Raw genomic sequence first — 26,788 nt, 5'->3', positions numbered from 1 at the left:
TGAATCTAGCTACATGACCCCAGGCAACTTGCTAAATTTGTCTGCATCTTTGTTTTTTTGTCCCCTTTTATAAAACAGAGATAATTAAATAACACTATCCTCACAAAGTTATTGTGAATATTAAGTTACAATGCATGAACACTCCCTGGAATATTGACTAGGGCATAGCTGTACTCCATAAATATTACTTTCCCTCAATTTCTTTTCCTTCATTTTAAATTCTTTCCTTGCTAAAAATAACAAACAGTTACTCAAAATACTCTGAATGTTAGTGGAATGTCTTCTCTGTTTAACACCCAGTTAACCTTATCTATGCCTTTCCCTATAAACAAGGGAATAAAGTAGGAATCAGTTCCAGTTAGCATACTGTGATTGACAGCATGGTTCAAAGGGCCGGAGTCAGAGCTGTAGTGTTTGAATCCAGGCTCTGACGCTTACCAGTCAAAACGCCAAGAGGCTTCAACCTCTCTGAGGCTTGTAATCCATGTTTGTAAAAGAGAAATAGCAAGAGTTAACCACTTCACTGAGTTCTTGTGAGTTCTTGATGAAATAATCCAAGCAAAGTGCTCAGTTCAGTGCCTTATATGTAACTGCTCAATAAATGTTAATGCTAAAAATATTTCTTAATTTATTAAAGAAGCAAATAAAATATTCTCAGAATTAATATTTGAGATATATCATAAAACATACATAGTGCAGGTTAAAGAAGTCTTGACGTTGAAAGTCTGTTTACAATTTGATTAGAATCATCTTAGGGCACAGCCTCTAGAGTTAGGCAGATCTAAATCTTAATCCTGACTCTGTTACCAACGAGTTATGTAACCTTATAAAAAAGAATCAATGTCTCTCAGTCTCAGTTTTATTTATAAAATTCTCATAAATTTTAATGCCTGTATCTTGACCTCTGGTATATATCAAAATAGTATACTGGCCAGCATCTGTTCTGATTGCCTACATCTCTCTAATTACTAAATATTTTGAATATCCCCCTTGTCCATATTTCACAGAACTGGTATAAAGATTAAATGATATAATGGTTGTTAAATACTTTCTACATATAAGCTATATATGGTAGCTATTCATTGATCAGATGTATCTATCATTTTAATGATTTTAAATAATTTCATTTTAAAATAATGATTTTAAGTAACTTCATTTAAAAAATATTAACAAATTTAAATAATTTAGAAATTAAAAATTAAAGCAAGTACCTTCATGCTCATTTAAAATAAATTCTACTGGATTACTAACACCCAGTCCTGAACAACGAGGTAGCAGCAGAATCACTTTAACTTTCTGTAATCGATGATCCTTTAAATCAAGATTCATAAATGTCTCATGAAGTATCTCAATATCTGGGAGAAAAAACACAGAAAATGTATGCAAAATATTCATTAAAAAATCTTAATGCAGTATGTAGTTGTATCTATTTATCACTATTCATTTTTAAATCCTCAACCACACAAAATGCCATCTTAATGCAGCCAGAAAAGAGGATTATTTTCTGATAAGTCCTGAAGTTAACACATGAATTCTCTCAATAGAGTCCTTCCTCCTTCACTTGAATGGTTTTGAAGGTTAACTATCTTCCACATAAAATATAATTTAAATTTTTCCATCCTGAACTTCAGGTTCCATTTAAAGCAGTATGGTGTAGTGGACTTCCCTTGTGGCTCAGTGGTGAAGAATCCGCCTGAATTGCAGGAATCACAACCCACCCCTGGGTTAGGGAGATCCCCTGGAGGAGGGTCTGACAACCCACTCCAATATTCTTGCCTGGAGAATCCCATGGACAGCGGAGACTGGTGGGCTAGAGTCCACAGAGTCGCAGTCAGACACAATGAAGCGACTTAGCAGGCACGCCCGCTGTAGTGCAGGGAACAGGGTTCTAGAGGCAGAAATACCCAAGTTTGACTCCCAAATTCACTATTTACTGTATCTGTGACAAGCCTCTATTTCCTTATTTGTAAAATGGGATATTATTGTCCACACCTCATTTAATTGTAGTGAAAATTATAAAGTAGTTAGGCTTAGCATTGTGCCTAGTATACAATAATGCTCAGTACTTTACTTCCCTTTCCCATTTTTTTAATCCCCTTTTATATTCTATTTTCCCTGGAAAAAAATTTTATTAGCATTTACATTTCTATTAGCATTTTATAATAATTTTTACCTAGGCGCAGTCTAAAGGCCCTTGGGGAGCCTGTAATTTAGGGCCGTCTGCCTTCCCTCAGGTTGTAACTGTCTGTGGCCCTGTATTAGGGCAACCCCCCGGTCCTACCATTGGTCTCATTCTCATCTGCTGAGGAGTCACTCCTGAAATTGTGAAACCCTACCCCTTTCTCTTGTCTGAGCAATCTTCTATTATGTCTCTTTTGAAAAAAAATTTTTTTAATCAAGTGCACCTTTCTCATTTTTCCCATTTTTAACTCTTCATTGCAGAAGTTCAAACATTATGTCAAAAAAACCCATAATATATAGTGAATTCTCAAATGTTCATTATATTGCTTCAACAGTGAAACATTCATGCCCAATCATGTTTCATCTATATCTGCACACACTTCCACCCCCCCATATTATTTTGGAACTATGAAATATTTCACCATTTATCTAAAAGATAAGAACTTTAAAAATATAACCGCATACATTTTAAAAAGTAATTCCTTATTGTCATCAAATTATAATAGCATCCAATCATGGCTCAAATTTTCCAAGTCTCACACATCAAAATTTTTTTAGTTTGTTTAAATCAGGAGTTACATAGGTACACACACTGCAATGAGTCAATGTCTTTAAATTTTTTTGTTGACAGGCACCCTTTCCCTTTTTTCTTAGCATTTATTTCTTAATGTAACACGGTCACTTGTACTACTAGTTTCCCAGAGCCTGGATTTTGTTCATTGGTTTCCTAGAGAGTAGTTTAACATGTTCTTGTCTTCTGTACTTCCTGTAAATTAGTAGTTGGATCTTTAGAGCTTAATTTAGGCTCGAGTTCTTTTTCTTTCTTGGGAGGTGGAGGGCACAAAGCTACTTCACAAGTGGTGTCATATTCATTCAGTAAATTGCCTTTATGGTATGAGTAAAGGTGCTGCAAAATAGTCACATTCTAACTCCGTCTTCTTTTTATCATTTATCAGTTGGAATGCTTCTAGAACGAGACACTTCCGTTCCTCTACTTCTCGGTTACCCAGTGGTTCCTATTCCCTCTACTTAACTAGGTAAAAACGCCTAGGGGTAGTAAAACTGGAAGTGAAATGCTGCATCACAAGGCATGTATATTTTCCATTTTAGTGATCAGTGCTAGTTTTCCAAAGTCACTGCACAAATTTATAATTCAGCTAGCAGTGCTTGAGCACTCCTAGTGTCCCATACCTTGCCAGCATACGGTATGGCCATCTTTGAAGAATGAAAGTTCTCATTTAGATGAAGCTCAATTTACCTTTTCTTTTGTTGTGCTTTTGGTGTTTAAACAACCACTGCCAAACTGAAGGTCTGAAAGTTTACCTGTGTTGTTTTCTTCTAAAAGTTTTATAGTTTTACCTCTAATAAACAGGTTTTTTACCCAGTTTATGTGTATGATATGAAGTAGGGGTCCAACTTTATTCTTTCGCATGTGGATATCCAGTTATCCCAGCACGTTTGTTGAAAAGACTATTCTTTCCTTGTTGAATGGTTTTGGTACATTTGTTGAAAATCAGTTGACCATAAATGTAATTAGGGGTTTACACTTGAATTCTCAATTCTATTCCATTGATCCATGTTTATCTTTTATGCCAGTACCACACTGTCTCGATTACTAAAGCTGTGTAGTGACTTTTGAAATCAAGGAGTATGAGTCCTACAACTTAGTTTTTTTTCAAAGCTATTCCACGTCCCTTCGATTTCCATGTGAATTTTAAGACAGAATGTCAATTTCTGAAAAACACCACCTAGGGTTTTTTAATAGGGATTACATTAACTTTGCATTTTTTTCATGGATTCCTTAGAATTTTCTATATACAGAGCATTTTATCTGCTGATTCTAGATAATGTGGCTTTATATATTTTGAGACTGTATTAGTCTTCTTTAGTACTTTACCTGATGTTCTAACTGTATTTCTAGTAATTTTTCTTGACTTAGCACAGTTTTCCTGTATCGCTTTTTGTTAGAATGTTTACTGGATATCTTTTTCTGTCCAATTTTTAATATCCTTTTATGTTAGGGGTATCTCTTACAAACAGCATTTTACAGTTGATCTTGAAAAAATCCAGCATTGATGCTGTCTTGTAATTTAAGTATTAGTCATGCATAGTTAATATGTTTACTAATTGATTTATATATTTTAAGTTTAATTTACATACTTGTTTTCTATTTATTTTGCCTTGTATATGTTAATATGGTGTTTCCAATTCCATACTCCACATCTCCCCCTTAGCTATTATTTTTACATTCTTTATTGATTGCCTCCAATATTATAACACGTTCATTGTTGTTTTAGTCACTAAATTGTGTCTGACTCTTTTGCAACCCAATGATATGATACCTTTATCTTATCTTAGACAAAGCAAGGATGAGAGAACACATTAATTCGTTTCCTTCTCTAAATTATATACCATTGTTTTAATTACACATGACCCATATTTTTACCTCCACGAGACATTAGTTTACAATCCCACAAGATATTAGACTACAGCTATTTAGATTTACCTATGTACTAACCTCTTCCATCGCTCCTTTCTTCTAGTACCTATAACTTTCTGTATGAGATAATATTCCTTCTACTCAAAAAATAATCTTTAGTATTTCATTTATTTTATCTGCTGGTGACAAACTCAGGTTTTCTTTTCTGAGAATCTATTTTATGTCAAAGGAAATTTCTGCTAAGTATATAAACCTAAGCTGACAGTTTCTTTCTGCACTGAAGATACCGTCTCTGGCCTCAGCTGTTTCCGTTGAAGTAGCTAACTTTTACTTTTATTCCTATTTCATTAAAGGTAACATGTGTTCTCTCTCTCAGGGCCTTAAACATTGTTCTCTATCTTTTGTTTTCAGCAGTTATGCTATGATGCGCCTAGCATGTTTTTTACACATTTATTTTTGTTGGAGTTCATAGGCTTCTTGAATCTGTGACTTTCATCAATTTTTAAACACCCCCACCACCTGAATTTCACATATTGATTCTTCTCAACTCCTTTTCTCCTCTCTTTCTGGGCTCCTAATCACAACATACATGAGATCACTGGATCACTGAGTCTCATGTGTATTTTATGATCTCTTCCATATTATTCATCCTTTTCTCTCCTGATGTCTCAGACTGGATAGTTTCTTCTGACTCCTCAGTTCACTGATTCCTTCTTTTAGTACTAATTTACTGTTAAAATCTATTTCTTAATTTCACATATTGTACTTTCAGTTCTAGATTTTTCTTCTGGCTTTTTAAAAGTTCTAAAAGTTTTTAAAAGTTCTGGCTTTTTAAAAGTTTCTAGTTCTTTGCTGGAATTCTACAACTTGTCATTTAGTCTCTTCAGCATATTAATCATAAAGTCCACATCTGCTATCTCCAGCACCTGGGCCTTCTGTGGGCTTTCTTCTATTGCAGTATTTTTCTTTTTATTTCACCCACCTTTTTCTTCTATCTTGTTTTTTTGGTTGGTTTTTTTTTTTTTTTTTTTTTTGAGTGCCAGACACTGTATTTGAAAAAATTTAGGAGATAATATGAGATTCAGGATATTGTTACTTTCTTCCAAAGAGAATTTACTTTTGCCTCTGATACACAGCGAAGCCTGTGTGCTAGTAATCTTACATCACCTTAATTCAATTGGGAACTGAGATGACTGGAATTTGGGCTTTAGTTCATCAAAGGACTGATCACTACTCAGAGTATACTTCTGTGCTCCAATGAAATCCTGCGAATTTACAGTCTACCTCTCCATGTTAAGCCCTGAATTCTACTTATTGTCTCTCTGACCCTGTGAATCTGTCAAAAGATTAGGTTTCCAGCTCTTTCCAGCTCGACTGAACCTATAATAAAATGTTATCTTTTGTCACATCTTGATCCAATGGAAACATTTTTTAAAAATAAGAAGCCTAAGGACTTAGAATCTGGTCCTAGATATTAGCTTTATCCCTTAAGTGCTCCTGTGATTGTGTTCTTATGTATTAAGAGATGACAATTTCTACCACTTACTTTAATTATTGTTTGAACCTCAAATTATGTAGTAGCTGAACATTAAGCAATATACCAAAGTGCCAATATATTCATTAATTTAAACTGCAGTTATTTAACTAATATTAAGCAACAGTAGTCTAATGTGGGGATATAGTCTGATATAGTGGGGATTTTAGGAGTATATTTCATATACAGAGTTTTGCATTACAAAAAAATAACACATTCAAATATTTTTAACATTTCTAAGTCTTACAGAACATAACACCAAGATAATAAGTATTTGTACATACTTTTACATCCCATTTTTGTGAAAAGGTTCTTCAGGTCAGGATCCTTAGCTTGTGATCGTACTCCACACACAAATATTTTTGACGTATTATTATTTGTTAAGATTGACATATGGGCAGCTGTGTACCAAGAACCTGTATTGACCATTAAGATGTCATCGTCCATATTTAATAACGCCTTTACAGAATGGACAGCGAGACTTCGAGATTTGTCCTACAAGATAAGAGTGTGATTAGAATTTCAAAGGGTTTAGGTAAAACAAGGTACTGGCAGAAATCTTGAGGTTCCCTAGCCCATTTTGAGTTTAAAACACCTTAACTTTATGTTAAAATATAAAGTTAGCAGTTTATATTTATAAACTTTATAAATTTATATGTTTATAGTTATAAAATTAACAAACAAAATTGGTTTAGCTTAAATTATGACTGTTATCATTTAACTGTTATATAGTGATGGAACAACAGACTGATTCCAAATTGGGAAAGGAGCATGTCAAGGCTCTATATTGTCACCTTGCTTATTTAACTTATATGCAGAGTACATCATGTGAAATGCTGGGCTGGATGAAGCACAAGCTGGAATCAAGACTGCCAGGAGAAATATCAGTAACCTCAGATATGCAGATGATACCACCCTTATGGCACAAAGTGAAGAAGGACTAAAGAGCCTCTTGATGAAAGTGAAAGAGGAGAATGAAAAAGTTGGCTTAAAACACAACATTCAGAAAACTAAGATTATGGCATCTGGTCCCATCACTTCAAGGCAAATAGATGGGAAAACAATGGAAACAGTGACAGACTTTATTTCCGGGGGCTCCAAAATCACTGCAGATGGTGACTGCAGCCATGAAATTAAAAGACGCTTGCTCCTTGGACGATAAGCTATGACCAACCTAGACAGCATATTAAAAAGCAGAGACAGTACTTTACCAACAAAGGTCCATCTAGTCAAAGCTATGGTTTTTCCAGTAGTCATGTATGGATGTGAGAGTTGGACTGTGAAGAAAGCTGAGCACTGAAGAATTGATGCTTTTGAACTGTGGCGTTGGAGAAGACTCTTGAGAGTCGCTTGGACTGCAAGGAGATCCAACCAGTCCGTCCTAAAGGAAATCAGTCCTGAATATTCATTGGAAGGACTAAAGCTGAAACTCCAATACTTTGGCCACCTAATGTGAAGAACTGACTCACTGGAAAAAACCCCAATGCTGGGAAAGACTGAAGGCAGGAGGAGAAGGTGACGACAGAGGATGAGATGGTTGGACGGCATCACCAATGCAATGGACATGAGTTTGAGTAGGCTCCGGGAGCTGGTGATGGACAAGGAACCCTGGCGTGCTGCAGTCCATGAGGTCACAAAGAGTCAGACACAACTGAGCAACTGAACTGAACTGATAGTGATAAGGCAATGCCAAACTCCACAAATGTGATTAATAGATTACTGATGTCCTGCCTTAGCTCCCATTCTTAAACTTTCATGAAAATGTACTCACCTGCTACTGCCATTCTTTCTTCCCCAACACATTGTCATCTAATTGGCTGCTAGTTCACAGAGATTAAAAGTAAGATGGTTGACAAATTTAAAAAGCGGGCTAAGCAGATGAGTTTACGCAACTGATCTCAGTGCTCAATAAGGTGTCACCACAAGATAAGTCCAAGAGACACTACCCAAGAATGCAGGTACTGTGAAGGGATAAACCTTACAAGATCAAAGTGAGTCTGAGGCAAGAATTGGAATCTAAGGACATAAAAATTAATTTAACTCAATTTCTTGAACCTTTTATTTTCCTTCTACTGAAATACCATTATAACTCACATTCTCTTCCTGTATTGATAGCCATTATACATATCTTACAAATCAAAGCTGTAAGACTAGTAAAGAGATAATGGGAACGTATTACACACTGCATTTTCAAATGGAGGCTGGCACTAGCATCTTCCCCAGAAATGAAAAGAGAAAAGGGAATCACCATGTCTTCTCTTGAATCCTCCCTTGGGAGAGAAAAATATAGCTTTTCAGCTATGTGCAATACAAGTTCCCACCTGTGGTGTCTTGGAAGGAGAATATGTTCCTTACAATATGCCCACTTCACATGGGGCAAAGCTGCCAAAGTATGACAGGAACACTGAATAGCAGTATTACTTTTATCCTTCTATGTGGAAGTTAGGCCTTATAAACCTCCTTGACAACCTATACAAAATATAATCAGTTTCTTAGGTTTTATTTTTAAGTAGAGGAATTCTTTGAGTGAGCAGGATTATTGAGAGAATCACAATATTGAGAACCACAGTGAAAGTAAAAATTTGTTTACCTGAAATATAAGTTTATAATCTTTAAAAAGATCTATATTTAGAAGATCACTTTTAAGTTGAGATGGAAAAATTAAGACATCAGAGCAATGCTGATCCACAGCAAAGACTTTACTATCAATATGCAATACAGATTTGACTTTATTATAGCCATTTTTCTTCAAGGTATAATAAACTTCTTCAGGGCTGTAAATACAGGGTTATAATTACAAATATAATACATAAAAATGTATTTAATATCAGCATCTTGTTCCTACAATAAATATAAGTATCATTGCATATACTGCATCTAATGGAACTTATAATTTAAGCCATCAGTAAGTTGGAAAAAAAATTAGAGACAAAAAAGTTAACACATTTATTAAATTGCTTCTGGTAATCTGGTGATAAAATCCTGAATGAAACTATAATTCCCACTCACTCCCTCAGATGAGCCCGTTATCCATTAAAAAGGTAATACTTTTATCATATTATTTTGAAAGGCAAGTGACTTGAGTAAAGAAATTGATTAGAACTCTTACCTGATTTTACAAGTATTTATCCAAGCATAAAGTGGCAAAGTGGAGGCCCTTAATTCTTGGTTCCTAACTGTTTCTGGAAGAATGTGGTAAATTGAAAGGGCATCATGTTTGATTCGACATCTTGCCAATGCTGCAGCCAATTTTGTCTTAAAACTAGAGGGAGAAAATCCATTCTTGGTAACTACTGCATTGAAGACAAGGCTATCAATTTTCCACTTAAAAAATTAACAATTAGATTTAGAATTATAATACTCTATAATTCTATTTCAAATTTTTGAAGTCTAAAGTTAAAATTTGCTATATTTTAAAATGGGAATCCCCCCAAATTTTTAAAAATGGAAACCCAATAATTCTGCTTCTTTTTTTTTTCAGGTTTTGCTGTCTCTGTATAGTTGTATATCTTAATTGTTTATAACAACTGCTGGTTGAAAAACAAATTTTATGTAGTAAAGGTGAAGGGCTTGGAGTCAGACAAATCTGAAGTTAAATTCAGGCTCTGTCACTTACTAGCTGTGTGACCTCAGGTATGATGCTCTCACCAGCCGCAGTTTTCTCATCTGTAGAATGTGACCAGCTTACCTTGCTATTACTGTGGGGATTAGTATCATGGGGCTTCCCTGGTGGTTTAGCTGGTAAAGAATCTGCCTGCAATGTGGGAGACCTGGCTTCAAACCCTGGATTGGGACGATCCCCTGGAGAAGGGAAAGGCTACCCACTCCAGTATTCTGGCCTGGAAAATTCCATGGACTGTATAGTCCATGAGGTCGCAAAGAGCTGGACACGACTGAGTGAGTTTCACTTGGTACCACTGAGTCACCGAGCACCGTGCCTGGCGGGCACTCTCTATAGGTCAGTCTGTGCTATCAGAGATGGCAGAGTGCAGTCAGACAAGATCAAGGTGCTTTCATGAACTGGTATCAGGTCCTTCCCAGTTCTGATTATCTCATATCTCGTAGTTACAAATAACAGGAAAGAAAAACAAGAACTGGTTGGCATAAAATGAAAACCCAATGATTCCTTTTTAATCTGATGGCCTAAATCACTGGGAGGTATTGTGCACTGACTGTCTCCTTGGCCACAGCAGATCGGCAGAGGGTGGGCACTTGACCCAAACCAGTCAAGTGGATTTTTGTGTGTAGTATCAGAGCGCCAGGCCAGTCTTTCTGGTTTGTGGTGCTGAGTTGACAGCAGCCGAGTTTCCCACTCTACAAAGAGAAAGAGGAGATGTAAGAAGGAAGCCGAAGCGCACCACGAGGCAGAGACCAGAGTGGGAGAGAGTCCCGAGGGCGCCCGAGTCACAGGGCGCAGGTAGGAGAAGCAGCCACGTCCTTCCTGCAAGCCTCACCGTGCAACCCTTGGGTGAGATACTTTATAATAAAATTTCTCTTTTGCCTAATCTAGTTTGAGCTGGACTCCTGTCTGGCTGTCAAAAAGGAATCCTACCTAGCACACCATTTTCTCTTAGTTTATTTTTAAAAGAAATGGGTTTTACAAATCCTTTTTAGCTTAAAATTATCAGAAATTTTATATACAAAGAACCAATGATCTCAAGGGGTTTTTTGTTTTGTTTTGTGTTTTGCTGTTGTTGGCGGTAGGTTTTATTTTTGTTTTTTGCTGTGCTTCGTGGTTTGTGGGATTTTAGTTCCCCAACCAGGCGCTGAACTCAGGCCTTCCGCAGTAAAAGCACTGAGTCCTAACCACTAGAGCACCAGGGAATTCTCAAAATGTCTCAAGTTTTGAAGTGCCATTAGTAATGCCTAACACAAAAGAAATGTGGCTCTCTTTAAATATAAATTATTTTCTTAATGCCGAAAGATAATCTTCAGTGAACTGCTTGAAATTCCCAAAGAAATTAAAAAAAAAAAAAAAATCAGACATCATACTGAGAACTGTTTCACAATATTCACTAAGTAAGCAAAATGGGCTAAGAGTTTCCAAGGAAGGGGTGGAAAGAATATGAGAGATAAAACCCCATGAACAAGTGTTCAGAAGCATTTTGGCATATGAGAAACTCTAAAGCATTATGTGAATGAGAAAATTGGGAATAGAAGAAAAGCAATATCTAAGCAAATGTGATTTATCCCCTAAATCCATGAATGTTAAAAATGGTTTTAACATTCATGAATCATTCAAGGTAAATAACCTTACCACATTAATAAAATCAAGAAGAAAAATGATCATACCAAAACTCTGATCTCTGTTTTGTTAATTTAGTAAGACTACAGTTTTCTCTAGAGATCCTCCTTCCTGCATTGCAGCTGCAAAGTACCTGGAAGCATAAAGTCAGGACTATTCCAGGGCTCACCTCATTTATTTTCATTTTCTCAAGGATTAAATTTCTGTGCTGCTTTTTGTCTAATGTCCAAAATCTTTGCCTCATATATTTTGTCCATCTAGTTATTTATAGGGGCTTCCCAGGTGGCCGCTAGTGGTAAAGAACATGCCTGCCAATGCAGGAGATGTAAGAGATGCGGGTTCGACCCCTGGGTCTGAAAGATCCTCTGGAGAAGGAAATGGCAACCCACTCCAGTATTCTTGCCTGGAGAACGCCATGGACAGAGGAGCCTGACAGGCTACAGTCCACAGGGTCGCAAAGAGTTGGATACAACTGAAGCGACTTAGCATGCACAGTTATTTATAGGAGGAATGAATAAGTTTGATCCAAGACACTCTGTCATGACTATATAACTACGTTTTTAAAAGATCACTTTATCTATGGAAGAGATTGTGAAGAAGGAAGAGTTACAGGCAGGGAATGAAGAAGCTAGCGCAGTAGTCCAAGTGACAGATGATAAATGGCCTGGGTTTGGACAGTAGGCGTGGAAACGGAAACAAGTAGCCACGTTCAGCATACGGCCTCCAACTGGAGTCACAGACCTCGATGTAACAGGTATGGCCGGGGCGCCGGGGAGGGCAGGGAAGAAGAATCAAGGGTAATATCTAAGAAGCTGGTGGTGCCTTGACTGTAACAAGACAGTTTTGGTGATTTCAGAGGAAGGGCTACTCAGTTCTTCCTCTCCTGTTGCTTCTCCAGTCTTTCACTGCCCATTTTCTAATGTCACCGTCCATTTTCTAGTTTTGCCTTACCAAAGTCCAACAAATTATCTGGCAGAATCAGATTCTTGAGCTAGTATGAGGCATGCAGAGAAAGAAAGGAAGAAGCTGTGGTCTCCTTTTATTTAATCCGGTCACACTATTTCAAAGATAGTTGCATTTATACAAGAAATGAGTTCTTAAAGCCCTTGTATGTATCAAAAAGATAGGGCTTCCCTGGTAGCTCAGCAGTAAAGAACCTGCCTGCCAATGCAGGAGACATGGGTTCATCCCTGATCTGGGAAGATCCCACATGCCACAGAGCAACTAAACCCACACACCACAACTGCTGAGCCTATGCTCTAGAGCTCAAGAACTGCAATTACTGAGCCCATGGACCACAACGACTGAAGCCTGAGTGCCCCAGAGCCTGTGCTCCACAAGAGAAGCCACCACGATAAGCCATCAAAATCAGAAGCCCATGGACTTCTGAAGAATAGCCCGTGCAGCAACAAAGACCCAGCACAGACAAAAATAATAGATAAATGAATGATAATAGGTTCATCTTGGGCTCTATCCCTAGAGCCATGAACAAACGAAGAAAAAGATACCGGTTCGTACACAGAGGGATAAAACACAAGGATCTCGGGTAGAGACAACAAAGATCAAACACAATTTTTATAAGGAGAAAGTGATTCTCATTCAGTTTCTTGCTAAACAACTGCTTCTTCTATCACCTCTTAAAATTAGTCTTCATCGTCTTGTAGATACATACTAAGGTATACTTCAAGCTTAAAATGATTCTACTGCCCTGGGGACAATGCTGCCCAGCCCTAAGACCCAGATGATCTATAGAAGCTGGCCTCCAACATTCTGAGTTCAGAATTCTACTCCATTAGCTATGGAGGACTGGCCCAAGGGAATGCACTAGATCCACCAGGAGTCAAATTCCCTGGAAGGGGGTAGAATTTAGAATTGGGTGTAGAGATAATAAATTAATCTAAGCAAAGAAACTAAGATACAAGTGTAACAAGTAAGTTTAAGACCTGGGGTACAGCAGTAAGGCTTTTTCCTTGTAGGCTAGAAACAGAGAAGGCAGATCAGGAGAGAAAAAGAGAATGAAGCAGATATTAAGAGAGAAGCAGAAAAAAAGAGACAAAGAAAATCCTGACATCTTTCCAGTTCCTGATTTCATCCTCTTCCTGAGTCTTTGAATTGCATGAGCCATTCCAGGATCTATTTAAGAACATTTTCCATTTTTGCTCACGCTAACTGAAAATAGCTTCTATTACTTGAAAGCTGTGATTCTTGATTAAAACCTTCTCAGTTATCTTTGTACATGTATTTTCTCAGCATTATCTTTCTCATTATACATGGATTTTCTCAGTGTTATCATTATACAAGTATATTACACTACTATTATCTTCAATTCAACCACTAAATACACACATTTCTCCTATAAAATACTATGAATTGGATATAAAATAACTAATGTGGGAATAAAATCTGTATTATATGAAGCTCGATTGGTTCGGGTAGTTTCTGTTGCACTGACAGGAACGTAACCAGATAACCTCCTCCAGGCAGGAGGTAGCACGGTATGTATTACAGGGAAAAGTAAAAATCTGAGGAATCAGGAACCTTAGACAACAGTATCTTCCGGTTCTTCTGGCCTCATGAGCCATGGTCTTTGCTTGTCCTATTTCCTACCTGCCTTGCTAGCATTCTCAGCTAAGAATCTGCTGCTGCTGAAACCACAGTCTGGTCTTTCTTACTTGGTTAGAGCTCTGTGGCTTTCCTGGCTGCTTTAGCCTAACCTCAGCTCTCATTACGCACACTAAGTTAAGATTTCCATGAATCTCCTTAGTCCTACGTCAAATGGAAACGGAAAGCAGTTCAGGAAAGCTGAAACTCAGAGCTTGTCTCAAAGCACACTGCCCCCACCACTCTTTCTCCAGTGTATCTACACCCACCCTGGGTACCCATCCTCTAAGGCAGGTTCCCTAGCACTGGTATGGGGAGTGAAGTGGTTGCCCAGGAACTTATGTAGTAAACAGAAGCAAGATCCTTGCTTATCTAAGGTACCTACATTCAATTGCTTTTGCCCATCCCCATATTTCTCATGGCTACAACTGACATATTACTATGTCATATCTGTCATCGTCTAGCATGCTTTACCCAAGATTCACCAGCTTAAGTGGAAGGAACAGTAGCGTATAAATGGTTAAATCTTGAGCTCTGAAGTGAAAGTGAAAGTGTTAGTCACTTGGTTGTGTCTGACTCTGTGGGACCCTGTGGACTGTAGCCCACCAGGCTCCTCTGTCCCTGGGAGTCTCCAGGCAAGAATACTGGAGTGGATCGCCATTCCCTTCTCCAGGGGATCTTCCTGACCCAGGGATGGAACCCGGGTCTCCTGCACTGCAGGCAGATTCTTTACCCTCTGAGCTACAGGGAAGTTCTCTCAGTTAGCCTTCCTGAATTTGAATTCTGGCACTTCTCTTTCTAGCTCTATGGCATTAGACAGGTTCCTTTAATATGTCTGTGCTTCAGTTTTCCTCTGCATAAAAATACAGGTTGGTAACAATATTCACTTCGAAAAATTATTATGTGAACAGCTTCTTGTAATAGTGATTGATATATATTAAGTGTTCTTCAATAAAGGTAAGTTATCACTATAACTCCCCTCAGTGACTCTTTTGGTCTCAACCTTCAAAATGAAACTGCTCGAGTGTTCCCTAACAATATAAAATGAGACATGACAACTGTTCCAGATTATTCACCAGGTAAACATCTTCCTACAGGACTGCTCTTGTTTGCTATGCTGTGCTTTCTAATAAGGCTTAAGAGCACAGGAGACTTTTCTGCTGGTCCAGTTAGGACACTGCATTTCCACAGGAGGAGGCATGGTTCCATTCCTGGCTGAGGAACTAGGATCCTGAAGCCCTAACAATAGCGGCATTTCATGAATGACCATCTGCTATCATCTACTATGTGTCTGGCTCTAACTCAGCATTTTACACACATTACTTTCATTAGTTCTCCCAACCACCTTTTTAGGTAGGTGCTATTATTGTCCTCATGCTAGGCTTCTGCTGATATTTAGGGTGAAAGGAAAACAAATTTTAAATATGTTAGTTTTGTTCTTAACTACTGACATTAAGTTGTAAAAGCTATAGATTCTTCTTTTTTCAATTTGGCAAAGTGGTGGGTTCTTATCTAATTGGAATTTTCTTGTTTGATATGTTAGTTTTTTTTTAACAGCTGTAAACAAAGCCAAGTAAATAAATAATAGCTGTTTCAAATGAAGTGTAAGTTATGTATGTGCTAAGAATTGTCAGAATTTTTCATGATTTTCCAAATACTTACAAATTGGATCTTACAATTCAAGCTTTCAAAACAACTTGAATTTAAGTAGAATATTTACTTTGTTCAAGATCTGTTTTTAAAGGAACTCAAGAAACTTATGAACTTTTACCTTTTTTCTCTATAAAATTTTAACCCTTATCCACACATTATATTGTATACTATTTCACCAATGAAATACTAATCACAAATTCATATAAAACATCCTCTTAACCTTCACAGTTACCTGTTAAGAAGGTTCTCCACTTCTAGAACTTCTGCTATAGACGCTTCATTATCAGAAAGGAGACGAGCTTGAAATTTTCTGTCTTGGAAATCATATAGCATCACAATGATAAGACTGTTCAAATGATGTGGCTACCAAGGGGAAACACACAGAAGGAATAGCATACAAATAATATCTAACAGCAATATTTCCCATTCCATTATTTTTCAAGAGAGCAGGAGTATGACTATTTTCACATCATCTGATTAAACTGGGAGACAGAAAAGGACTGCAAACTAGAAAAAAAATTCAGTAAAAAATAAGACTTTCAAAAAGGACAATTTCTGGCATGTTCATCCAAATGAAAGGAGTAGGATCTATATTAGAAACTTAGAAGTAGGAAAGAGTTAAGGCTATGTTTTGAAGATGTCTTAGCATTAAACAAACTAGTTATTTAAATCCCAAGGCTTATTTTTAGTACTTTCTAAATAACACTCATGAGACAGCTAATTTTATAAAAGTTATACACTTACTATTGTGGTACTTGGGAAGATATAGCTGTCTATTAATATAGTTTCCAAAATATCTTGATCTACAAAACAAAGAAAATGTCTGTTATGAAAATACCAAAGCTGAAAATGAAAACTCTGTAATCAAAACACACTTTAGCCAATACTGCAAAATACTTTTACTTTCATATCCAAAATAAACCTTAATTCTTGATAAAGACCCAAATTACAACGGCATAATGAAATATCTGTAATCTTTATGAATCCTAGACCCCTATGACCCAGGCTCCACATGGTGGTGTTGCCGTTTATTGTTTACTTGCTAAGCTGTGTCCGACTTTTTGCAACCCCATAGACTCCTCAGTCCATGGGATTTCCCTGGGCAAGAATACTGGAGTGGGTTGGCATGCCCTCCTCCAGAGGATCTCTCAGATGAGGGATCGAACTCACATCTCCTGCCTTGGTAAGTAGATTCATTACCACTGAGCCACCAGGAAAGCCTAGGCTCCACATGGAGTCATAGTCAAAGGAGCATTATCTGAATAACTGAGGTAGTGATAAAGGAATTTCAACCTCTAATTTATATCCTTGAAAAACATTAAAGAGGATCTAATTAATAATGTCTTATCCTTTTATGTACTGTTGAATTTAATTTGCTAACATTTTATTTAGGATTTTTGTTCTATGCTTATGTTCATGAAGGATATTGGCCTATAATTTTCTCTTCATAATATCTTTGTCAGTGTTGGTATCGGGGTTATGTTGGCCTTTATAAAATTTGTGGGAAATATCCCCTCTTCTTCTAGTCTGGAATAGTTTGCACTAAATTGGTGTTATTTCTTATTTAAATATTTGATAAAACTCACTAGTGAAGACACTGATAAGATGACACTTAATCTAAGACCCAAATGATAAGGAGTTACCCATGTAAAGATCCAGGATGAGACAGCATTCTGGTCACAGGTATAATTACAAAGATAATAAGTAAAAACATACAGACATATTTTGAAACCTCCGCAGGGCACATGAGTGTCCCATTTGTTATAACGACAAGGATTAAATGGCAATTAGTACATACCTATCCATAATTACCTCAAATGTCAATGGACTAATGCTCCAATCAAAAGACACAGTGTCAGATTGAATGGAAAAACAAAACCAAACCAAGAACCTGCAATATGCTGCCTACCTGAGACTCACTTCAGGGTGAAAGACCTACACAGACCAAAAGGGAGGAGATAAAAAATAAATAGCTCAAGAAAATGGAAACAATAAGGAAGCAGGGGTAGCCATATTCACATCAGACAAAATAGATTTTAAAACAAAGCCCATAAAGAAAAGCAAAGAAGGGCATTATATAATGATAAAGGGATCAATGCAAGAAGATAACATGCTTGTTAACATAAATGCCTCCAATAGAGAAGCACCTAAATATATATTAAAAAGAAACACTAACAGACATAAAGGGAGAAACTAACAATAATACAATAATAACAGACCTTAACACTCCATGATAATACAATAATAAAGGACCTTAACACCCCACTGACATCAATAGAGAGATGATTCAAAGAAAAAACTCAATAAGACAACAGAGGTTCTAAATGACACAATCATTTGAACTTAACTGATATCTACAAAACACTATATCCAAAAAAACCAGAAGACAGATCCTTTTCAAGGGCACATGGAACATCAGAATAGATCACACACTAAGTCATAAAACAAGACAACGAATTTAAAAGGGTAGAAACTATTTCAAGCAGCTTTTCTAACAAAAATTCTATGAAACCAGAAATCAATCACAGAAAGAAAAATTGGAAAAAAGTGAACATATGGAAACTAAACGACATGCTACTAAAAACCCAATGAGTTCAACAATGAAATCAAGACTTTCCTGATGGTCCAGTTGTCGAGAATCTGCTTCTAGTGCAGGGGGCGTGGGTTCAATCCTTGGTCAGGGAACTAAGATCCCAGATGCCATGGAGCAACTAAGGTTTTGAGCCACAACTAGAGAGTCTGTGTGCCACACAAAAGACCCCCATGATTCAATGAAGATCCCGCACACCGCAACAAAGACCCAACACAGCCAAATAAACAAAGCAAACTATATTCAAATTGGAAGGGACGCAGTAGAACTGTCACTACTTGGATATAATATGATACTGTACATGGAGAACCCTAAAGTTTTCACACAAAAACTATTAGAATTAATAAATGAATTCAGAAAGGTAGCCAAATACATAAATCTACTGTAGTTCTTTACATGATGAAAGAGAAAGTTAAAAAAAAAAGTTATCTCATTGATTGCATTAAAAACAGCTAGGAATAAACTTAAACAAGGAGGTGAAAGACCTATACACTGAAAATTATAAACACTGATAAAGGAAACTGAAGATAATTCAAAGAGATGGAATGATAGTCCATGCTCCTGGATTGGAAGAATTAGTAAGAAAAAGTAAGTGGTCAGTCTACCTAAAGCACTGCACAGATTTAATGCAATCCCTATCAAAATACCCGTGACATTGTTTAAGAACTAGAACAAATAATCCTAAGATGTATATGGAACCAAAAAAGGCCCAGAACTGCCAAAGCAACCCTAAGGAAAAAGAACAAAGCTGAAGGTATAACCCTACCAGATTTCAGACTATACTACAAAACCACAGTAACCAAAGTAGCATAGTATTAGCACAAAAACAGACATAAAGATAAGTGGAATGGAATAGACAATCCAGAAATAAACCCACATACCTATGGTCAGCTCATCTAAGCTGACAAAGAAGGCAAGAATATACAATGGAGAAAAGACAGCCTCTTCAGCAAGCAGTGTTAGAAAAACTGGACAGCTATTTCTATCAATAAAATTACAGCACTCCCTCACTCCACCCATAAAAATAAATTCAAAATGGCCTAAAGACCTAAATACCACACATGACACCATAAAACTCCTAAAAGAGAACTAAGACAAAACATTTTTTGACATAAATAGTGGCAATATTTTCTTAGGTCAATTTCCCCAGGCCAAAAAAAAAAAAAGAAACGAGACCTAATTGGTCAAAAGATTTGTACAGCAAAGGAAACCATTCACCAAACAAAAACACACCTATGGAATGGGAGAAAAGATTTGTAAAAAAATGACCAGCAAGGACTTCATATTCAAAATAAACAAAGAGTTCATAAAACAGGTAGCAAAAAAAACAAAGAAGCCAATCAAAACAGGGCAGAAGACCCAAGAAGACATTTCTCCAAAGAAGATACACAGATGGCCAACCGGCAATGAAAAGATGCTCAACTTCACTAATTATTACAGAAATGCAAATCAAATCCACAATGAGATATCACCTCACATCAGTCAGAGTGACTATCATCAAAAAGTCTACACATAACAAATGCTGGAGAGGGTGTGGAGAAAACGGAACCCTTGTACACTATTGGTGGGAATGCAAATTGTTGTAGCCATTTGGAAAATCATATGGAGGCGCCTTAAAAAAAAGAAAATCTGTATCATCAGTATCCCACTCCTGGGTATATATCTAGAAAAGACAAAAACTCTAATTCAAGATGATACATGCACTCCAGGGACCTCTCTGGTGTCCAATGGCTAAGATTCTGTGCTCCCAGTACCTGGGAGGGGCCTGGGTTTGAGCCCTGGTCGGGGAACTAGATCCCACATGTTACAACTAAGAAGAGTTCACATGCCACAACAAAGATCAAAGATCCCACACGCCAAAACTAAGACCCAGTTCAATCAAACAAATAAATAAAAGTTTTTAACATTAAAAAAAAATACACACACTCCAATGTTCATAGCAGCAGTATCTACAACAGCCAAGACATGGAAAGAACCCAAGTGCCCATCAATAGATGACTGACTTAAGATGCAGACTATATATATACATATGTGTATATATACCTACAACAGAATATTACTCAGTCATAAAAAAGAATGAATGTTACTGCCATTTGCAGCAACATGGATGGAACTATAGAACACTATACTTAGTGAAGCCAGATAGAGAAATACAAGTAAGCTATCGCTTATATGTAGAATTTTAAAATAATGCAAATGAATCTATATATAAAACAAACAGAATCACAGACACAGACAACAAACTTATGGTTACTAAAGCGGCAAGAGAGGAAAGGAGGGACAAATTAGGAATATGGGAGTAACAGGGATTAACTACTATAAGTAAAATAGATAAGTTACAAAATTTATTGTATAACATAGGAAGCTGTGTTCAATATCTTGTAATAACCTCTAATGGAATATAATCTGAAAAAATAGGTAACTGGATAATTTAGCTGTAACCTGAAGCTAACAGGATATTGTCCACCAACTATACTTCAGTTTTAAAAAGGAATAATTATAGAGGCACATGGGGTTTTTGTATCCGTGGAAGGAGGGCAATCTGACAACCTTCATTCATGTTGTCAAACACTGTTGCTAGGAGAATTAAGTACTGTCCCTAAGACTTCCTTGAGAAAGGACAATAGAAAGCTTGTACCTGATCTCTTCTGAACTTTGTCCTGTGTACATTTTCCCAGTGCTGACTTTAATCTTAATCCTTTCATTGTAATAAACATTACTATGAATATAACAGCTTTGCTGGGTTCTGTGAGTACTTCCAGTGAATCACTGAACCTGAGGGTGGTCTTAGGGATCCGTGACTACAGTTAGTGATGCCCAAAGACATAGCTCAATCATACGTTAAGTATTTGCCAGGTTTTTCACCAACAGGTTACATGATTCTGAAATGACCAAATTACTGACACAACAAATTCCTTGGACTGAGAGGTCACCAATTAGTATATACACCTAAAGAGGTTGGAGAAAGAATTAAGCCAGAAATAAGATCAACATTCAGAAAACTAAGATCATGGCATCCGGTCCCATCACTTCAAGGCAAATAGATGGGGAAACAGTGGAAATAGTAACAGACTTTATTTTGGGGGGCTCCAAAATCACTGCAGATGGTGACTGCAGCCATGAAATTAAAAGACGCTTACTCCTTGGAAGGAAAGTTATGACCAACCTGGACAGCATATTAAAAAGCAGAGACATTACTTTGCCAACAAATGTCTGTCTAGTCAAGGCTATGGTTTTTTCAGTGGTCATCTATGGATGTGAGAGTTGGACTGTGAAGAAAGCTGAGCATTGAAGAATTGATGCTTTTGAACTGTGGTGTTGGAGAAGACTCTTGAGAGTCCCTTGGACTGCAAGGAGATCCAACCAGTACCTCCTAAAGATCATCAGTCCTGGGTGTTCATTGGAAGGACTGATGCTGAAGCTGAAACTCCAATACTTGGGTCACCTGATGCGAAGAGCTGACTCATCTGAAAAGACCCTGATGCTGGGAAAGATTGAGGGCAGGAGGAGAAGGGGACAACAGAGGATGAGATGGTTGGATGGCATCACCAACTCGACGGACATGAGTTTGGGTGAACTCCGGGAGTTGGTGATGGACAGCGAGGCCTGGCGTGCTGTGATTCATGGGGTCGCAAAGAGTCAGACACAACTGAGCAACTGAACTGAACTGATGATCAACAATTTCAGGAATACCTTCTTCCTCAATTTTTTTTCTTAATGAGTTGTTCATTAATTTATTTTTTAAGAAATCATTTTGCCAGTTTTTCTTCTGTTTTAATATTTGGTAGTCTTGAAACATCCAGAGATTCTTTGAAAAAATAAATTAGCTGCTAATACTCTACTTCTCTGACATAAGTCAAACTTAATAGGAATAGGTTACTCTTCATTACTACTCTTCATTACCTTCTTTAGCAGAAAACTGACCTTGTGTCTTATTTAGCAGAGTAAGAATAGTGGTTATCATTTCAAAAAATCATTATTCTGAACCCTTTAAACAATTAATCAAAAAAACACACTCTGCTTTGAAAGAGCTTACACACAAAGGACATCAACAAAAGGGCAAATAATAAAACTGGAAATCATAAAAATTAAAAAAGACTATCATTACCCAAGCTCTCTTTAGTTTGTGCATTAACCTTTTCAGCTTTACTGCTCCTATAAAACCTTAAAGAAGAAATCCTGAGTTTTCTTTCCTGAACCATGATTCCCTGAACCTATGCTATAAAAGCCAGATGTTGAGTTTATAAAATATCACATGTGAAAATACTGAAAGAACACTGATAATACAAAAGACAAAAGTGGAATATATAAAAACCTCCAATATTTTAAAGCAAAACATCAGGCTCTTAATTACTTTGGAAATCTACTGCATTTAGGAATTCTAGCTTTATTCCATATGAACATTCAGAAATTATTCAGATGATAATTTAAAGCAAGGTATTATTATCATTAAACCACCAAAGCCATCTCATCTTAGAATTTGAACTTATAAAAATGAACATTTCAAGGAAAAGTAGGTTTATAAAGGCCTATGATGAAGATGAAAGAGAGTGAAAAAGCTGGCTTAAAAATCAACATTCAAAAAACCAAAATCATGGCATCCGGTCTCATCACTTCATGGTGAACAGATGGGGAAACAATGAAAACAGTGACAGGCTTTTTCTTGCACTCAAAAATCACTGCAGATGATGACTGCAGCCATGAAATTAAAAGATGCTTGCTCCTTGGAAGAAAAGCTATGACCAACCTAGACAGCATATTAAAAAGCAGAGACATTACTCTGCCAACAAAGGTCCATCTAGTCAAAACTATGGTTTTTCCAATAGTCATGTACGGATATGAGAGTTGGACTATAAAGAAAGCTGAGTGCCGAAGAATTGATGGTTTTGAACTGTGGTATTGGAAAAGACTCTCGAGAGCCCCTTGGACTGCAAGATCAAACCAGTCAATCCTAAACGAAATCAGTCCTGAATACTCACTGGAAGGACTGATGCTGAAGCTAAAGCTCCAATATTTTGGCCACCTGATCTGAAGAGCTGACTCATTGGAAAAGACCCTGATGCTGGGAAAGACTGAAGCCAGGAGGAGAAGGGGATGACAGAGGTCGAGATGGTTGGACGGCATCACCGACTCAATGGACATGAGTTTGAGCAAGCTCCAGGAGATGGTGAGGGACAGGGAAGCCTGGCATACTGCAATCCATGGGGCCGCAGAGTCGGACACAACTGAGTGACTGAACAACAACAAATGACAGTAATTTATCTAACTGGGATCTGCGTTTTTAAAACATGTCAGTCACAAGACACTTTCATAAAACAGAAATAAAGATTGAGAGAAAGAAAACTACCATACACATTACTACAACATGACCATCTAATCAATGGATTAATTTTACAAAGAATAATCTCAGTAATAAATAATCTCAGTAATTTATTACTGATTTCTAAAGGCAATCCACTCCAGTATTCCCGCCTGAAAAATCCCTTGGGACAGAGGAGCCTGGTGGGCTACAGTCACAGGGTCACAAAGAGCTGGACAAGACTGAGCAATTAAGCACACACAGCACACACAAAGGTAAGATTCAGTACTCTTATCAGGAAAAAATTGTCTATAATAGAGTTTCGGCATTAACATTAAACATCAATTAATTGACACATGCCTGGTGTGCATCTCACTGTTCCAAGGAGAAAATCTTCAAATGTTAATTTGACTCGTGATTTAAAGTACAACACTCTGGTTGGTCTTTAAGTTTTAAAACAGAAGAGGAGGGAAGGGATGAAATAGAATCTGAAAGTTTAAACTGGAGGAGGGAAAAATGGCTAAGACAGATTTTTTAAGAAAAATATCACAAGCCGAAACTAAAGAAATGAAACTCAGAGAGAAGCTGCCTCTGAACACCACACAAATTTTTCTCTGTGATGACAAATTGCTGGCTTCAGAGCTGAGCTACATCATGTCTGTAGACAACCAAAAACACACATTTATAGCTGAGTAATTAATGGGATATCTTAATTCAACTGAACAATTGTTAACCAACTCTGAGCAAGGATGTGCAAGGCCCAATAAGTACTAACAGTAAGTAAATGATGCATGTAATGCCCTTTCTAGGTGTCTCTTTAGGAAGTTTTATCATTTTAGCCATGCTGCTAATACTCCAAATATTTCTGGAACTTCTTTTCAGTCAGTATACAAATCAATACAAACTTTAGTTTATACTCTATTACAGTTGACAGCTGGCACTAAAACCTGTCTCCAGGCCCTGTGACTGCTCTCATAGTAAAAATATTTGGTTCTGTACTGTAATCAACCCCATACTCAGAAGTTGGTAATTACCCACCATCGAAGAAATCTGAAATATTACACCTCAAGTCCTGGAGGCAAATTAAAAGAGATTTCTACAAAAATTCGGAAGAATAAATTTACAAGCTTCCAAAACTAAACAAAGCAAATGGCAGTGAAAAGAATCATCTTAATTTTGACCCCCTAAGCACAGGGAAATCTACAGTGGAAAACGTATCTGACTGAAAGAGATTGTTTTGGAACCTCTCCTTAAAGGCTTGACATCTGCAACGGACCAAAGATATTCAGAAGCCTAAAAACAAAACCTGGTGTACGTGTGTGAGGGTGCGAGGAGGATGCACCTCATAAATTCTCTCATTATTCTCTTTTAGGGCTGTCAAAACTGGTACTACTCACACTTAAGGGCACTGAAAGCCAACTCATAGGACAAACGCTGAAAGGACTCATCCTCGGATTCGGCTGAGGACCGCAAGGGCTCATTCCCATACTTTATTAAGGCTTTCTCTGGTGACTTTTCGAGTCTAGTGCCCTGAAAAATGTTCGCTGCCAGAATGTAAACGGAGTCCGGATAGCCAGTTTTTTCGGGTGAACCAGTTGCGCTGTTGTCGCTGCATGCTGGGTCCCCTGCCAGCGCCAGCGAAGAGAGTCGGGAGATCTCCGCAGTTGTTTCTTCCAAAACCTCCAGTTCACTTGCGGAGTTAAACATGTTTGCCCCCCTGACTGTCCCAGGTAACTCAAGCTCGAATTACAGTTCAGATGTTCCGGGAAATGGTTTTCCCTGTTCGAGCATCGGCTCTGTGAAAACAAAAGATTATCCCGCTTAAACCACTCTTTCCGCAAGACCACACCTGGTGACCCACGTCGTGTGGCCCCAGAGACCAAGCGGCGGCATCCCCTGGCCGCCCCGAGCATCCCCTACTTCGAGCCGGGAAACCTCCACACACTCACAAAGCGAGAGGGGTGGAGACGGCTCCGAACGGCCTCCGAAGCGACGAGACCTTAACCGAGCCCCGTTCGGGTGCAGCGCTGCCCCAAGAGCCCACCTGGGCCCCTCGGGCGCTCCTTTAAAGGCTCCCGCGAGTCCTCCCTTACCCCAGAGGGCGGGCGTTCCCCGGGGCTTTGGGAACACAGCCGCGGCAGCGCTTCGGGCACCGGCGGCTGGTACCTCACACACGCCCTCGGCGGCCCCGGGGCTGCTGGGCTGCCGCGGCGGTCCGCGCAGGCAGTTGGGTTCAAATGAGCCCCTCCCACCCGCCGGGGTCGGGGCAGGGGGGTCGCGACCCCCGGCTCTCGCTTCGCCCGGGTTCCTGAGGGAGGATGCGCCTCAGGGCTTCGCCCGCCCGCGCGGGCGTCTCCACGAAGGCGGCAGCCGAGCCGGGTGGAGCACGAGGCTGGTGGGCCCGCCGGCTCCGGCCGCGGAAAGGTAGGCCTCCCCCGTCTGCCGCAGTCAGCCGGCCCAGGCCCCGGGTCTCCGTGGCAACCAAGGGCGCGGCGCGGGGAGGGACGCGGCCAGAGGGCAGTTCCCGCGGGATTTGGCCGGCGCGTCCTCTCTTTCCGGAGTAGCTCCTCCTCGCGCGCCCCGGACACCTGTGCCTGCCGCTCCTCAGGTGGAGGGGCCCTGCGTGATTGGACCGCTTGGCGATCCTCGACTTCCCCAGAACCACAAGGGCCCCTTCTTCTCCAGCGTGTCCCCTGTGATCTCCTTGAAAGCAAGAATTTTGTGTTGCTGACAGCACCCAGTTTAGCGGGTTAGGGGGCACGCAGGAAATGTTAAAACGTCTCAGTGTAGAACTATTGAAGAAAAAAAAACGTAAAAAAACTGACGAGTCGACTGTATTTCCACGCTTTTTAGAACAATAGATACCACAGATATCACATTAGACGGCCCTTCTAGGACTGACTCTCTGTGACCCCATGGACTGTGGCCCTCCAGGCTCCTCTGTCCGTGGAATTTTCCAGGCTAGAATACTGTACCGGAGTGAGTTGCCATTTCCTTCTCCAGGGGGTCTTCCCAATCCAGGGATGGAACCCCCACCCCGTCTTCTCTTTTCCTAAGTTGCAAGCCGACTCTTCACCCGCTGAGCCACGGGTGAAGCCTTCCGGGGCAAGCTGCGTAAAGATCTTTGTCAGCCTCCTTCCCAGGAGTTGCCTGCAAAGAAAGATGTTGCTGAAATGGGCCTACAAACAAGCAAATTCACACCCCTGAAAGTATTGAATGGAACTGGGGATATGTATAAACTTCCC

At 38.7% G+C, this 26,788-nt stretch overlaps 1 protein-coding gene across 2 annotated transcripts in view; it reads right to left on the bottom strand.

Annotated features, from left to right (window-relative positions):
- The window catches only part of NSUN7 (NOP2/Sun RNA methyltransferase family member 7), a 38,587-nt gene extending 12,593 nt beyond the window's left edge, over positions 1 to 25,994 (bottom strand). Inside the window, exons 1-8 of one of the 2 annotated variants that reach the window (XM_065907609.1) lie at positions 25,637 to 25,994; positions 24,941 to 25,339; positions 16,399 to 16,457; positions 15,887 to 16,017; positions 9,265 to 9,417; positions 8,746 to 8,929; positions 6,440 to 6,650; positions 1,212 to 1,355 (exon numbers count right to left, since the gene is read on the bottom strand). In XM_065907609.1, coding sequence (XP_065763681.1) covers positions 1,212 to 1,355; positions 6,440 to 6,650; positions 8,746 to 8,929; positions 9,265 to 9,417; positions 15,887 to 16,017; positions 16,399 to 16,457; positions 24,941 to 25,250 — 1,192 coding nt within the window. In that variant the 5' untranslated portion in view covers positions 25,251 to 25,339; positions 25,637 to 25,994. The other variant, XM_065907610.1, reaches the window with a different exon arrangement.
- Positions 25,995 to 26,788: the final 794 nt, after the last annotated feature.

This window comes from Muntiacus reevesi, chromosome 16 (assembly GCF_963930625.1).
Source record: "Muntiacus reevesi chromosome 16, mMunRee1.1, whole genome shotgun sequence".
NCBI lineage: Eukaryota > Metazoa > Chordata > Mammalia > Artiodactyla > Cervidae > Muntiacus > Muntiacus reevesi.
Note: the sequence above shows the minus strand (reverse complement) of the source record. Positions and strands in the feature narration are given on the sequence as shown.